The sequence below is a fragment of the Cariama cristata genome, unplaced genomic scaffold (genome assembly GCF_000690535.1).
Source record: "Cariama cristata isolate BGI_N322 unplaced genomic scaffold, ASM69053v1 scaffold11078, whole genome shotgun sequence".
Taxonomy (NCBI): Eukaryota; Metazoa; Chordata; class Aves; order Cariamiformes; family Cariamidae; genus Cariama; species Cariama cristata.
The window spans coordinates 61,033-77,558 of record NW_009629449.1 but is presented as its reverse complement, the minus strand read 5'-3'; the positions used below and the strand labels follow the sequence as shown (position 1 = coordinate 77,558).

The following is a 16,526-nucleotide window of genomic DNA, read 5'->3' as shown; positions in this document are numbered from 1 at the left end:
GGGAGCCCCGCTCCGCCCCGAAAGTTTGGGCCCCGAACAAAGGAGAGAGCGCCGGCGGGGTGCAGCCCGGGCAGCGGCCGCCGCTCCGCTCCGGGGAAGAAAAGGAAAGGAACCTTCTTTTTCTTTTTTTTAAATGTAAAAAAGAAAGAAAATCTTTCCGTCCTCTCGCACAAGGGGGACGTTCGCTTCGGGAAGAAATGACATCGCTGTGAACGTAGGCACAAAGGCATGGATTTCAGATCAATCTCCCGGAGATACATTCACCCATTATTTGGGAAATGCCTGTTTCTATGCATGCTACTCTGCGTGGTGCAACACTCGAGAAAGAGAGCATGTTACAAGTCACCTTGAAATGGTGATGGGCGACCGTTTTTAGAGGAGATCCTCTTATAATGTTGAGGGGCTTAAAAAAGAGGCAGAGTCAGCCAGGCTTTCTTTTCAGAAGGTTAAAAAACAAAAAACAAAACCCCATATATGGATGTTTAAGTAGCTCGCAGAGCAATGGCATGACAAAGGCTGGCCCGAGCTGATCTGAAAAAAAGAGCCTTGGTACCAATGAATAAATTCTTCCTAGTTATAAAGGTATTGAGCAACTGCTTGATGATGCGTTCGGTTTAGTTTTGTTGTGGTACTGGTTTATTATTTCAGTTTCTGCATTTAATCAAACCCGTGACTAGAAACACACCTACCAGAAGCCACTGCTCAGAAACCAGACCAAAAATGTAGATGGATTGTGAAAGCAGCCGTGGATACAGACTCAGAAACGCAGGGTCTTAAGCCTGGAAAAGCTTTTTTGCATTTTTGAGCTTTATCACTGCACATGAAACTTTGATCCCTTTAACCCGGCTGCAGAAGTCCTGTTGGCTTCAGTGAAGGCACACATCAAGCAAACAGGGAGCGGTAGCAAGGCCAGTGGAGTGGAGGTACCATGTGCATGCTCCAGCATCTCTCAGCATCTCTACACAAGTATTTGGCCTTTTATTTGCTCACCTCTGCAGGCAGGTGCTAATTTCAAGGACTGAAGTGTTCCCTGCCCTCCCAGAAGAAACTCTGGGCTTCAGATGAGTAAAAACATCCATACGCGTGTGCGTGTGACAGGCTCAGGACCTGTCAGTCATGCTGCCCGTGCCCCTGAGCCTGTGTCCAGGCTTGCAAAAATAACCATGATGGAGGAGGCAAAGGGGAGCTTGTTCATCTGCAGGGGGAATTAAAAAGAAATCTGGTTTGACTCACCATCTCAGCTCCTCAAATTTAGTCATAGAATAGCCTGAGGCTTGAATTTCCTCTCGTAGCGTAAAAACGTCTTTAAAAAGTATGTGTTGTAATAAAAACCTTACCCAGCTGGTTGAGAACAGAATATGCTGGCTTTCTCTGCAGGACCTTACCTGGCAGCGATGATGGATGTGGGAGTGGTGCATCCCAGGGTATCCGAGCTGAGCGAGATGCGCCAGAGCGATGCAAAGGAACCGGTGACGTGAGTGAACTCTAGTTCATGTGTTTCCCCTTCAACATGAAATTTTCTAATCTCTGTATTTTATTCCTGGGAATAATTTTTCAAATCACCTCCAATCTGTTTTAGAATTGATAATTACAGAGAACAGCTTTAAAAACATTTCCTATGCTCTGCAGGAAAAAGCATCAATATGTTGAATATTCCTATGCCTGCTATAAGGCTACCAATTAAATAAGTTTCATTTTTTAACCCCAAGTCATGATTTACACAAGATGACCTTTTTTAAACAATAAAATACTGTACATACTTTCTCAGTACAGCAAATGCTGACAACCCAACAAACTCACAAGCACTAACATACGTTCCCACGAGATCCGGCTTTAAATCTTCCAACGTCGGTGTGCAGGTTCCTCCTACGCATTTAGCTGGCAGAGCATCGCCCGCCGTCCCGCTCCGCTGCCAAGCCCCTCGTGCTGCTGCGCTGGGGGAGGCAGGCAGGCGCAGTGCCCAGGCGAGGATCGGGGGGATGAGCTGCGGGCCGACAGGGTTGTCGGCATTAATTACCTCTTGGTGTTTCCAGTGCAAATCAGCTCATACCTGGTGGCAAAAATTCACCTGTAGCTGAAACTTGGCAATCTGGTTACTGACCAGAAACACTGTTATTTTTACCAAATATCTATACCCCAATGTCTGTTGAGTTATTTTCTGTTATACAGAAGTACCATAGCCAGTCTTGACAGCTTTTTAAACAGGTGAGGATGCTGGTAAAGGAGGAAAAGAGAAGGCAAAGAGGAGGGCTGTGGTTTCATGCTATAGAAGTGCGGTCACAGTGCTTCACCCTGCATGTGGAGAGGTTACGCTCTAGGGAAAATAAAATGGCTGGAGGAAAAGAGCAAAGTAACAACCTGCTCTCGGTCTTCACGTGCAGTTGCTGCAAAACACTGAAACTGCTAATCGAAACTAAAATACGCATACATACTTAAAATGAGGAATATGGAGTTCACAGGTTAGCTGAGCAAAGCGTGTGCTGCAGTATCAAGAAGTTGCCACCACTCTCAAAATACTGTATAAGAGAGGTCAAAACCACCCCCCCCATTTTGCAGAGGGAGAACTGTGCTGGGAGAGGGGAAGAGATTTGCTCACCCCACCCCAGGCTCTCTGCTCTTGCACCACACGGCCCCGAGGGTCCACGTTTTCCAGACGGCCACACAAACGATGCATGGATTTTCACCCAAAGCTCATACACAGTCAAAAAGATTCGGCAGGAAAGTAGCTTTTACTTTGGGTGCCACCACAGCATCTTTGGGAATTTCATCCTCTTCTCTCCTGCCACCTTCTTAAGATTTAGGAAGAAAACAAAAATCTCTTTCTACAGCTTGCGTCACCAAGGGCAATCTTAAACCTTTGAGGGTGGGTGGTGACAATAATCAGATTTCTAACCTTGTACAACTCCAAAAGGGGTTAGTCAAATTATTGTATGATCATTATGTCAGCTTGATGTCATGTAGGACTAGCAAGAATTTCTTAATACAAGCGTGCCCAGGCAGCAGTCTGGGATCAGCACTGCCTGCCTATGAGTTTCCTGGTGGGCTTTGAGGGGTTGGTACAGACCTATAAATTTAAAGAATAATAATACAGCCCATAGTATCACACAAAGTCATTTCCTAGAATAAACAAGACCTCGGTGGGGCTGAGGCCTAAGGCAAGGATTTGCCCCTGGAGTAGCTCATATGAAAATTACAGAAAAAATTTTTGATTGTTATTATGCCTTGCAAGAATCATGGTAACCCACAACAGTGCAAAACGCAGCCCGGGGCCAAACGGCCCTCAGTTACTCATCTATAACCCCAGTAAAACAAACAAACAAAAAAACTAACAAAAAAAAACCCAACCAAAAAAAAAAAACCCAAACCCAACTCTGTGGCCTTGCAGTGCCGCAATAGGAGGTGGCTGGATAACCCTCACGGCTCTGGGGATCGCCGAGTGACTTTATTTGGGTACAGAAATGTAGCAGCACGAGGAGGGCTGCAGAGAACATAAGAAGGGATCGAGGGCTTTGTTCTTGCATCCTTATGCAAAAGGAAGCCAAGTAAGGATCTGCTTGCAGATGGCCAGCATTAATTTATTCCTTTGTTGTCTTTTTCCTTACATAGTGTCTATTCTTTACACACACCCTCCTCCTCTTGTTTTTCTCTCATGGGAGTGAGATAAACAGCAATGGGCTTAAGAAGCAAGAGTTGGCTTTCTGAGATGCTCTGATGTCCAGCTCAGCTGTCAGAACTGTACATTAGCAAAACTTCATTGCTTAAAACACAGAAATGTACGTATTTTAAGTTTAAGCTGGAAGAACTACATTACTGAATAGAAATACTACCTTCTTAAAAATAAAACTGAAATTCGAAGCCTTCTTTGCAACAGTAAGAAAGGGATGTGGGTTTGGCCAGGACAAATGGGTTGTAGCCAGGGCACTCCTGAGTGCATTTGTTAGCATCAGTTCTATCCTCAAGTGCTATAGTCTCCCTTTAGGTATATGTAACATCCCCGTATGTACATCCTAGCAGCTTACCTCTATGAGGCAGGGGGTGTTTATAGGCCAGAGGAGGCACAGGGAGGAGGAGAGCCCCGCTCAACCCAGGTAGCACCTACTTTGGCTCGGGGCAGAGTTCAGCAGATCAACGAATGTCTACTTACATTTCTAAGAGGGATGATAACAAGTAGCTAAGGTGGATGCATGTAACTCCATAGTCTGTGACGACCTGTTGAGAAATGAGTACGTGTCTAAAACGAACAAGGAAAAGGTGAAATTCAGAAAGGGAAAATTAGAGCAAAGATCAGGAAAAAAAATGCAGAACAAGTGTGTCATTTGTCCTGGTCTAACAACTACCCTGATGATGAAGGGCCCATGTCACATGGCACATTTATATTTTAGATACCATGAACAACATTGGCATCGTAGGGGATAGCTTGCGTTAGGCTGCAAGCTCTAGGTGACATTATTGCAAGTCACCTTTTCCCTTTCAGTTTGCACGTTCTGCCAGACCCTTCAGACCAGCAACCTGCGACAGTGTTCAGACAAGACACAAGCCCATTGTACGCTTGGCAGGCTTCCCATCGTCTTACCGGTTCAGGCTGCTCAAGTGCCCCATGGGCTGCTGTTTATAAACCAGTTACTATGCTTTAAGGTCTGCTCCTGGCCATGCCAACCGAAAAAAAAAAAAACCATAAGCATGACCGTATCTATTCAGGTTGTTCCTAAGAAGAAAACTAGCTGAGATAAAAATGTTTCTTCAAAAAAACAGGTTTTCACTTTCCTGAACGTTTCTATAGCAATCTCAGGTTTACATACAATTTAATTTGCTTATATACACACTGCCTTAAAAAACACAAACACAAAACCACAAACCAAAACCAACGAAGAAACTCACCAAAAACAAAACCCTAAAGTACTTCTTACACAGCTGTTACTAAACCCATAAAATCGTTGACTTACAGAGTCATAAAAATGGGATTTATTGTACATTTCCTGTTCCAGCCAGGGTCTTGTTTCAGCTCCCTCAGGTAGACAAAACACAGGGGACTATTAACTTATTTTAATAATCTTTCAAGCTTCCTCCATGGATGACTTGGAAGTAGCAAGGAAGAAGAAAAGGTTCTTTTAATGCAGTCTTTCAGACTTGTAATTTTTGAGGCTGTTTTTATTAGACAGCTCATTATTAACTATCCCATGCCCTCAGGGTCTGCATGCCTCCTGGAATAAATTTTTTCGTATTAATATTTGCTCACATTACCTGTCTTCTTGAAGTCCCAGCAAAAAAAAACTATTCGCCCAGTGTTTTGCATCCTATGTTACTAGTAAAATTAATAGTACGGCTAGGAAAATATGCCGCTTTATCTTTAAACACCAAGAAGCCCAACTAACATGCATTTCAAAGACAAAATTATGCCAATAGCAATTCGGTTTAATGCTGCCTATTACAGGCTTTCAGTCTATTGACAGAGACACACACACTCATACACATCTCCCACAGCAGTCTCATTTCGCAGGGTGAATTTGTTTGCTGCTTGGGATTTTCCCAGATTTCTGTGGCCATGTCAGGCTTTACGGCTTCTCGATACTAAAGTTTGCTACCTGCAGTGCTGATTTTCCACCTGGACATTGGAACTTGTATTAGCGTTCCTGCAGAGAAGCACAACCAGGTTTATTGTAAGTGGCATGTGCTTCTGAAAGCACTCAGCCATGCTGAAGGGACTTAAGAGTAGAAGACAAAAAGCTGGACCTCCTGAAGTGTCTCTGCAATCCTCCCCCGTGTCCTCTCAGCTCAGTTTCAGCGCAATATATTGTGCAAATCTGAGCACAAGAGATTCCAGTGGAAGAGCAACGCTCCTGTTTCTTGTTTAGTTGGAATTACGATGTCTCCAACTTTCCTCATCCCTTGAATGTGCACTTAATGTGTGCTAAACTAAGTAAAGCAATAGATGGAATTTCCATCTTTTCCTTTGGGAGAGCACATCTTAAATTCAGAGGCAATAAATGCTTTCTATCCATTTCCGTCCATGGTGACATATCCATAATCCGTAGCTGCTAAATTCGTGACCATTGCACCAAATTCAAAATTAATATCAGAGGGCTTTTTGTTGTTCCAAATCTTTAAAGTCATCTAAGTATGTCCACTGTAATTCTCTCTTCTTTGTAAACGAATTGCCTAAAGCCTGCGATCACACTCAGAACAATGTTTTCAGCTTTCAAAATACAAAAAAGCAGAAGTACTTATTCTGGTGTAGCACCATATATACAGTTCTGTTTCCATTTAAGAATTCATATGAAGATACCTGGATGGTTTTGCAGTCATGCAAGTTTATCACCAAAAGGATATGAAAATAAGGCAAAAGCATCAGACAGGTACTTAAAACTAAGAAATATGAGAAGAGCCTGTTTTTCAGAGGCATTAAGAACAGAAACTTTGTTCCCAGTTCCACAGAGGTTCAGGTAACAGTATTGTGACTGCTGTAAGACTACCATGTCTGGCTAAATATTTGCAGAATCAATTTACATTGTTGAAAATATTACGAAAACAGCAAAAGGGAGCTGAGCTGATCACACAGCCGAGGCACAGTTGGTCGGGCAGTACTCGGGCTTAGGGACTTAAGACTGGGAAAACATTTGCCTGCATTTCAGAGCAAAGTAGCTCCATTTTCACTGAATTCCACTGTTCTTCATCGTCTGTGCTAATATAGCAATTCCCCAGTGCAAAGATGAAGAACAACCATCTACGGTCACTTAACTGCACTGATTGAGTTGTAATTAGTGTCCTGAAGGCAGTTCTTGCTCCGGTGGGGGGGACCTGCTACTGCACCGGAGGGGACACTGGGGAGGATGCTCGGCTGCTTCACTTCCCAGCAGTTTTTTCTTTTTTGTTTAAACTATCGCTCAAGTGTTTATGACTGTGAGATGGCCTCCGTAGTAGCATTATATACAGATCTTCAATTTAAAGATGCATTCAATTCATTATTCTAATGTGACAAATTGCTGTACCTTATTACGATGACCATGCAGATAATGAAAAATACATCCTTCCCTCCCACTGTGGCCCATAGTAGAGACACAACAGAATGCACTGAACCCTCCCTGAGTTATAATCACCTCCAGATGGAGAGTTTAAGGCAAAAAAACCCGCAAAGCTCTGTAATACTATATACATTACGCAGCATTTCTAGTCTGGCCCCTGCAGAAATAATTTGAGATGCCTAGCTTAAAGGCCGTAACCACTCAGAATTTAATTTTGTTAAACCATAAATTTACTATTTCAGATTTACAGCCTCTCCAATTGCATGGTCCAAGTCTGCCTCTGCTCCCGCTTACCCAGATTTATTAGCAGCACCCAGCACTATTAAGTACCAAATCACACCCCTGCCTAAAAATAAGCCCTGCACAAACAGTCAAGTTTTACAGTAACAGCCTAATATTGCCAGGTGCTGAAACTCAGACTCACCACTGATTTCAGTGGGAGCTGATTGGGTTTGACGTGCCCTAGGATCAAGTATTACCTATAAATAGAAGCCAACACAGTTCGTGTGTATTTTGCTCATGTTTTTAGCAGTTACTGGTGGGATCACAAAGGGCTCTGTATGGGAACATCAGCAAGTTTAGGAAAAGAAACATCGCCTTTCCTGAGAGCTTTTACTAACACACCCGCGAGCCACACAAACAGCAGATGCTCTAGAAAGCTGAAAACTATGAAACCTAATCCTGTAAAAACAATTTCATTTTAAGAAGTCAACCCACATGCACAGAAGTTTTTAACTCTACCAGGTTAAGATTCCCAGTTGCCTTACGTGTATGCCTCGGTTGCACCCTTGCTCCATCAGACCCCTTACAGCAGTAAGCATGCACAGCCGATGATGCTTTCCAGATGAGTAGCTCCTCGATGCTTATTTTTAACTTCACAACTGTCCGTCCCATTTCTGATTTACTGAAAAGCTTTAAAATTGGGCAGAGTTGCTGAGGCTGCAGCTGCGACTTCACGAGGGCGTTCACGTTTTGCCACTTTATGTTTACTTCTGAGAGACAGTGATGAAGGTAGAAAACAGGCATAGAAAGATTCACAAAAATTAAGGAAGAGCTGGTGGTCTATAAGCACAAATACCACAATGTTATTTAAGTGTTAAGCCATTACAGAATAACATAATGCACAGCCTAGCCTGAAGTGCCTAGTTCTCTTTGAAAAATCTTACTTTTCTGGCAGAACCCTTTCCTTGCTCACCAGATCTTTTAGCCCTTTGCAGCAGTCCACAGCGTTCAGTGATTTACAGTCACTCCAAAGTATGCACCAGGCCATGCTAAAGTTCTTTCCCCCCCCACGCCCCCCCAAAAGAAGTGATTTGGAGGATATTTGGGAACTTTGGGACTTTCAGAGCATAGTTCTTAATCCCACACACACTTTAGTTGTGGCAGAATAAAAATCATGCCCAGGAAATTATTAACATGTTTATCTTCCTCCAGTTCCCTGATGATACTAAGAATGTTTCTTTAACTAAATAATAAAAAGTGACGGTGTTAAGAACTAAATGTTTTAAAGTTGCTTTACTTCTCTACTCAACAAAATTCTATAGCTCAACTAATACCAAGGGAAAAAGTTAGTGGCATTTTTCCAGAAAATATTTATAGGTTTTAAGTGTGGCCATTTCATTGTCCCTCCCGTAGTATTGCTTTCACAAGATCCATAAAACTCACCTCCCAACAAGCTTTTCTCAGGCTAGAGTTTGGTTGGTTGGTTGTTTTTTTCCCCACATTTATAGACTGTTCATACAACAATGCGGCTTTTTTCTTCTCCCTGAAGCCACAGGCTCGCTTACTAAAACTGGAAACACAAATCCTTTTTTAGCAGTATAGTTCACAAGCATACACACAAATATTTACCAGTTTGGACAGGAATAAACCTGATCCAGGTTTTGTGACTTGGAAAAGCTTGCATATTTTACCTGCTCACTATGGACTAATTAAATATCCAATGAGCCTATCCTCTGTTCACAGGGCTGTCAGTCATCATGCTGGAATCGTTAGAATACAAGTTTAGAAAGAGACATTTTCCAGTACCACAGGATTTTTTATTGGTGGCTTTCCTCAGGGAGAAGGCAGCAGGGGTTTTGCCTGCTTTGTGTCTCAGCTCCAATGCTTTTGCACACTAGCCATGCTCTCACAGCCCCGTCCCACTTGATTCGAGCAGTGTATATGGTGGTTTTAAAATGGTCCTCAGTGGTTGTCACTGCTTTAATTTCAGCCTCCCCCTTCACAACTATGGTCACTGAGTGCTTAACAGCATATAGACCTAGAAGTTAAGGTCCAGGCGTCTCAATGCTATACCAGAGGCCGTGTCCTTACTTGCTGTTCTCCATCCCCATCACCTACCTGCAAAATTACAATATCGATACGCAACTTCTCTTTTTTTGCTGCTTGGATCTTCTGCCAGTAACTGGGATTTTGAGAAGCTCCAAGGTAATGTTGGTTTGAAATGCTCCAGGATCCTTCTTGAAAGGCATATGATACCTATTGCAACTATAAGTGTCAGCTTGGCCAACAAAATCCATGGCACGGTGTCCATTTCCACCAGCTGAAGAGACATATTTAAAACCAAATGAACTCTGATTCCACACACCTCTTAGCAAATGATTGTGACCACTTTCAACCAGCGCCTGTGCCACCACAGATTAGCAAGCAAACAATTAGTATTCTATGACAAAATTCAAATGTATTATTACTGCCTTGTCACTATGGTTTCCCTCTGAGCTTTTACTAGATAAAAGTTCACATATTTTCTTGGCATCCAAACAAAAATTGTTGTGAAAATAATGGTGCAATTATTTCCCTAATAAAGTCACCTCTAAAGCAAGTGTCACAGGCTGAACCCATTTTCTCAGCTGCTTTTTAGCCCTTTGAAGTGCTTTGTTATCCAAAATAATAATGAACTCTGTCACTTACCTGATCTCCTTGTAACACTAAACATCATTCCTGACATCTTCCACTTTAAAGACATAAACAGAACTAAATCCAAACAGTGTAGACCATCTTTAGTGTTTCACTGTAACAGGCATGAGAGAGATGTTCCTATCCAGTTCTGCTGACTCAGTCTTGGCAAACACATGCTCATACCAAGATGCCTCAACGTTTTACACTTTCAAGCATCCTTTATTTACAAAGGATCCTAAAGCTGGAAAAGTTTGCTTCATGTACAGAGTAGAAAACAGAAGACACCTTGAAATTTTTAAATGCAACTCTGAAGTGTGAGAGACAATCTAGATTTAATCCAGGAAGCATCAAATAAGACTTCAGAGTTACAAAATGGACTCAAGAATCACTGAGCAATGTCTTTCCCAACTTCTCTGAGTGCTCTGTGATCACCACTTTCAACTGCTCTCTTACCTCCCTTTTCTTCTCACTCCTCTTTTGTATCACCATAATTAGCATAAGATTAATTTACAGTTTGCTTCCCTTTCCTTTATGTGCCTATCCAAGGAATGTTTTCATTATTCTCATTGTGTCCTTGCCATTATTAAAAAAATTATAATTTAATTTACATTTAGAAATAATACTGCTCTTGCCAAACACAAGTCTTCTGTTCTCTGCACTGGCCGCCCATCGAGTTAACCTCAAATTTAGCCAAAATCAAAGGCTAACGACAAGGGCAGGGAGGGCAAGAGCAGAAGAGTTTGCAGGTAACCTGTGATGCTGCCTTCCCTATCTTCTGGTCACAACCTGAAGCAAGTACTGACAAGATACAACATTATGTTGTTAATGGACAATGAACTGGATTTACTAGCATCAGGGTTTTAAACATTCAGCTGTAATAGCTTTGCAGGCTGCATCTGTAATTAATAGCTGTCAGTGTAATTTTTCTTCAAGAAGCCACTTTTTAAAGATTACTGTTGCCGTGAACAACGAAATAGCCTGAAAATCTGTACAAGAAACTATTAAAATCCCCTTGCTTTACACTAAGCTCAACACATGCTTTTCATTCTGAATTTAATACCAACATTTTCTATTACTGAATTGTGTAAGACACACTGACACTACATCCTGTAAGCAGGTCGTTTTGACCTAGTAGCACTAGAACCTGCATGACTAATATCAAATTAATACGGTTTTGGACATAGGTCAGGGGACCATTTTGATTTTGTTATGTGTTAGTACAAATATTTATAGACTTTTTAACACAAGGAATAGCAAAAGCATAAAAAGAGTGGTTAATTCAAATAAAAAACCTCAGTCATTTCAGGGGAAGATTTACCTTTATCATAAAAATGATGCAAAAAATTTTATCTGAAGAAAAAAAATAAGCAGAACTTTAGTATTTTGGAAAACTAATTATTTGACAACGCTGAAAATGGTGGTCCTCATCCATGAAACCAAATCAAATGCGTGTAGCTGTCATTTAAATTACCTTGCTTTGCACAGCTGGTCATTGCAGTGTTTCAGGGCTAGCCACAGGGATTGAAATGAAAGCACCTTCCCTCTATTCATTCAGTCCTTAAATTTGTCATCCAAGTTTAGTAGCAAATATAACTAAACTACTTCTGTAGTATCCAAAATGTATTATGGAATGAAAAGATGCTTAAATTTGAATATGAAAACAATTTGAAGCCGATGCCTTAAAAACTCTTTTATTGATTCAACAGGATAATTGGCTACACCTATAAACCTAGCTTTGAGTTTGGTTCAGCTTGACGGAGCAATTAATAATAAAAAAAAAAATATATATTACAGCATTAGTTCAGACATACCCAAACTTACAGAATTTATCACAGTTACTGGTAGAGTAACTGAGAGTTCACTCTTTAGTATGAGTTACAATGCTGCATCCCAGGAGCAGGGAAACTTTTAGAAAAAATACAGTTTAGAGGCAAGACGTATTTACTTATGGTCTCGAATTCTTGAATCCGGAATGAGTAAGCTCTGAAGTCACACAGGCCCATGATGACCTGCTGAAGAAGGCTCATATCTTTCCTCAAATCACCGACCTCATTTCAACATTTTCTGGGGAGAATGCCATTCTCCAGTGCATCAAAACTAGTATACTTCAAGTGTCAAGTTTGGTTACCAATCCGTTTTCCTATCTAGAAAACAAATTGCTACAGTAAGAAATGTTTAACAGTGGCCATTATTTTCAATGGTAATCTTTTGTCCTGATGGATGTAATTTTTAAATTAAAAAAGTTTTCTGGGCAGCAATAGCACATTCTTCTTCCATGCTCTCTCTCTCTCACACAAGGCAGAGCCCTCCCCCGCGAATCAGACATTTGATCCAAACTGGCTCCACATGGGACCAGCTCAGCCGTCTGTGCTTCATGCTCCAGGAATTACACACACTTCTGGAAATGCACAAAAAGCCACCCGAGATGACTCAATATACAGTGTCAACAATTGAACTTACTAAGTTGTGGACATGGTGTAGGCAGCTCCAGAGGAAGAATTCCCTCTCTACCTTCTTCCCCAACAAACTCTGCTTGACAGGCTTATTATGGTTTGTATAATACATGGACACAGGTTGTCTCGAGGACTATACTTGATGTTTTCTGCCTTCCACAAGCAGGCTGAACCCTAAATAGCTTTGTAGTAGCTCAGCTGAAAGCAGAAATAATAGAAATACAGCAAGCAAGAACAAAGCAAGGACGCCCTCCCACCCCCACCCAAAACCCCTCCAAAACCACTCCAAAATCCAACCAATACATGGATGAGTCCACATAATTCTTCCCCAGTTTCCTCGGTCTTTGGTTTGGTCCTGAGCTTGCTCTGAGTTCTTGCAGGAAGGGTAGTTAAAAAGGCACCATCTCAGGCATTTGTGTACCAGACAGCACAGCACAATCACATAAGGGCTCCCACAGAAACTACCGCGTCCAAAAGGTTCATGACTGAATCTAATCGGATTGCAGAAGTAGCTTCTTGCAGAGATACTGCACTCGTTAACTATTTGTCAGAGATTACCTGTTTTCTAGGCTTAGTTCAGTAACACCTCAGACAGTGGAAAGGCGACAGGGATCCAAGGTAAACGACCAAATACAATTACTTTGTACTTAAAAAGATTAAAGACACAAAATAGGTTATTTCTTAAACTTGAATTTTTCAAGAGTCAGTCTTGAAAACAGGCATTGTTTTTCCACAAAAGGCTACATTACAATCAAAATCAAGACATTTGAACATATTAGATTATAAATATTACAGAATAGATCTCTTAAGTCTCGCATTCGACCTAACTTTTTTTCATGAACAAACTTACTCGTTATGGTCCTAAATTATCAATTTAAAAACAGCTCCATGGTTATAACATAAAACGCATAATTCGGAAAAATATAGATGTACTGTCTTACTTCCTTAGGACAATTTTCTCCCAGTACTTTTTTCCCCTGGACAGAGGAAGCTATTGTAACTGAGCACACAACAGCTCTTTCATAATAGAAAAAGGTACCAGCATGCCCGTAAGTTGCATCAAGAACAGGGGCTCTATACAATGTCCAGCGCCTGTTGAGAAACACATAGCTTTTATATGCTGTGGATTAAAGAGCACAACCATCTGGTCAGCTTTCAGGCTAAATGAGCCAATGCTATACTGCATGCCAATTTGCACGAGTGATAAAACAAGGCCTATTATACATCTGTCTCAGTAATGTCTGATGTTACGGTTTCAGCAACACTCTCCTGTTTTATCATTATTTCAAGTCTTATACTTTAACAATACACTTATTTCTATGGGTTCAACTGGCATTGCTACATACTGTAGAAATGCTCTTCTCGCTTTATTATGTAAAATTAAGATTTAAAGGATAATGGCACTAAACTGACACTTTCTACATCGTGTTTAATTCCTTCTTACAACTTTTTACAAGATTCACTATTGCAGAAGCCAAAAGGTGAAGGATTAAAAGAAGTCTTCACATAAAAGCTCTAAGGATTGATATTTAATGAACTGTGAGATGTAAATCAATGCACAACAGCACAGTTTAGGCTTAAAATACTAGGATAACATTTATATTAAAAATAATTCACCTACAGATAATACAGTCTAGTGTTTATTGTATGTTATGGAAGGTACACTTGAATTTCAAAAATTTAAAACATATAAAAAGTGGTTAAGAGCTAACATTTTATCAACATGTGATAAATGTGTAAGAATGTTTATTATACAGCAGGGTACAATGGTAGTGTTAATGCCAACAGGGCACCACAGAAGTTAGTTTAAAAAAAAATTTCCACTATGCTTTATACAAACAACACCACTTGCTGTTGTTTAAGAGTATCGGGAGAGGATCGCTGTCTGAAGGATAAGCAGTCCTATAACATTTTTAATGTTAGATAGTGTCATATTACGTAGATTGGTGAATGTTTCAAAATAAAACTAGAAATGCTGTAATGACTTCACAGAAATGCACATCCAGTATTTGTTTTCAATAAGAACAATAGGTACAAGATTATAACTCTCCCTATATGAAATAATTTACACACAGATGAAAGCTACACTATCTAAAATAATCACTAAATACATTTTTCTTCTGGGAAATAAACAAGCAATTTTTGTTTTGCATGATCAATATCAAAAAACATATAGCAGAAGTAGTATTTTTTTAAACATAACTGATGCTCTAAAGAAAAAAAAAGGAAGAAATGAGAAAAAAGATTTTCCATGAATGCGCAACCTAAAATCAACCAAGCTTATATTGTAGTACAACCATATTAAGAAACCACTGATCAGAAATACACCTTTATGAAAAAAGTTTATAATCCACAAAACTGTTCATCAGGCCATAAAGTAAAATAGCTCCACAGTTTACAGATAAAACTGAGGCCACATAGATGCGTGCTATGTCTTATCTCCAGTAAGTAGATGCTTAGGCAGAGGATGTGACACTTTGTTTGTAGACAGCATGGTATGCATTTCTCAGCAAGACATAAGGGAAACAAGACTCCAAGAGATCCATTGTCAGGAATGGAGACTCCTGCACAATCTGAAAAATACCAGAAGCACAAGGTTTTGCAGAACACCTTCTACTGCCTGCTCTTGATAATCTATTTCATGTAGATACTTCTAGTCTGTACCACACTACCACTCACATACTTTAATGCAAAAAAACCCAAACCAAACCAAAACAAAAGTCTAAATGTTGAGAAGAAACACATTGCTGTAAACTCACCACTTCTGAAATCCAGTCATTTAGCTTTCCTGTATATATAGTCTTATAGCATTTCTGCCATTTCCAAAACGTACAGAATACTGAAAGGAAAACCTCTGAGCAGAGAGGATTTTCTCCCACACACTCTGAACAGTGCTTCTTTTAATGTGAAATTTTGTTTTAATATTGTATGTACTAAGTGAGCAATGAAAATGATCTGAACAATGTGATCCAATGTTCTAAGCAACACAGGACAATGTTAAAAATGACTGCATGTGTTGGGGAAATGAAAAAAATTAATTCCTGACATTAGAATGCCAGGAAGAATAACATTTAAAAAAAAAACTATTTCCACTGGTTCATGAGCTACAACAACCAAGGTGACACCCAAAAACCCCTTGTTGAATGAACAATGCAATGTGGGGCCTATTCCTTAAATAACACAAATAAAACAGACAAATGCTTACCATGTCTAGTAGTAGGTAAACAGATTCTCTGTTCCTTGTAGTAGATTTGTCCGTCTCCTGGCCAATCTTCAGTAGACTAGACGATGCAAGCTACACAAAATGAGTATTTCAAAGCAATAAATAAAACAATGCATTGCTTGGCTTCTGCTATTTCATTACACAAACAGAAAACCTTTCTAAAGGAATCAATATCCTAGCCAATGGACACTGCGTTGTACTAACAACTACAACAGGAAAGTAAGTAATCCTGAGCACACAAACCATCAGTGGGCTTTAGTCTCAGTAAGCCATTTTTGTTTATTTCTAGTAGTGTTTAATAAGCGACGTGCTATTTTAATACAAAAAGTGAATTAATTTATTGTAAAGAACTTTTCGTTGTAATCATTGGTTGACCATTATAAAGTCTACTGAAATTCACGACAGAACCCCCACGGGATCAAGATCTCACTTCCTCTGTCCTTCCCAATACGCATATAAACTTACTGCAGTTTTGTAAGAGTTAAAGTGATTGAAGTTTTTATTGTTTGAAGTTATACCCATTTTACCATAGAAGAAAAAGATACGTTTTACTTCCTAGGCTATATTTTTAATAGAAGAAATGTCACCCTAAATGTAAATTAATAGTATTTGACCAGACCATAAGCAACTCCACAATACTAGTTTTAGAAGATATCCTAGAAACTTCTAACATGTACTCAGGTATTTGTAAGCTCAGGATGACAGAATGCAGTGAAACACTTAATTTGAAGATGTATGGATAACCCATGTTTTCATGCCTTACAGAAATTTGAAAAAACTCCTTTCAACTTTCAGATGTACAATCATTATTGATGCCCTCACACCAAGCAATGGCAATGTGCCTAAACCCTATGTTTACCAGAAATGGATTTTAGCTTAAAACACTTAACTTTAAAAATCCCAATCAAAATTCCTCTTCAACTAAATCTGTCA

At 40.1% G+C, this 16,526-nt stretch overlaps 1 protein-coding gene across 1 annotated transcript in view; it reads right to left on the bottom strand.

Moving 5' to 3' along the window:
• Nucleotides 1–13,779: 13,779 nt before the first annotated feature.
• The window catches only part of NCKAP1 (NCK-associated protein 1), a 56,498-nt gene continuing 53,751 nt past the window's right edge, over nucleotides 13,780–16,526 (bottom strand). The window contains exons 30-31 of the mRNA XM_009705175.1: nucleotides 15,576–15,665; nucleotides 13,780–14,943 (exon numbers count right to left, since the gene is read on the bottom strand). Coding sequence (XP_009703477.1) covers nucleotides 14,827–14,943; nucleotides 15,576–15,665 — 207 coding nt within the window. The 3' untranslated portion in view covers nucleotides 13,780–14,826. The remainder of the gene's footprint in view (nucleotides 14,944–15,575; nucleotides 15,666–16,526) is intronic.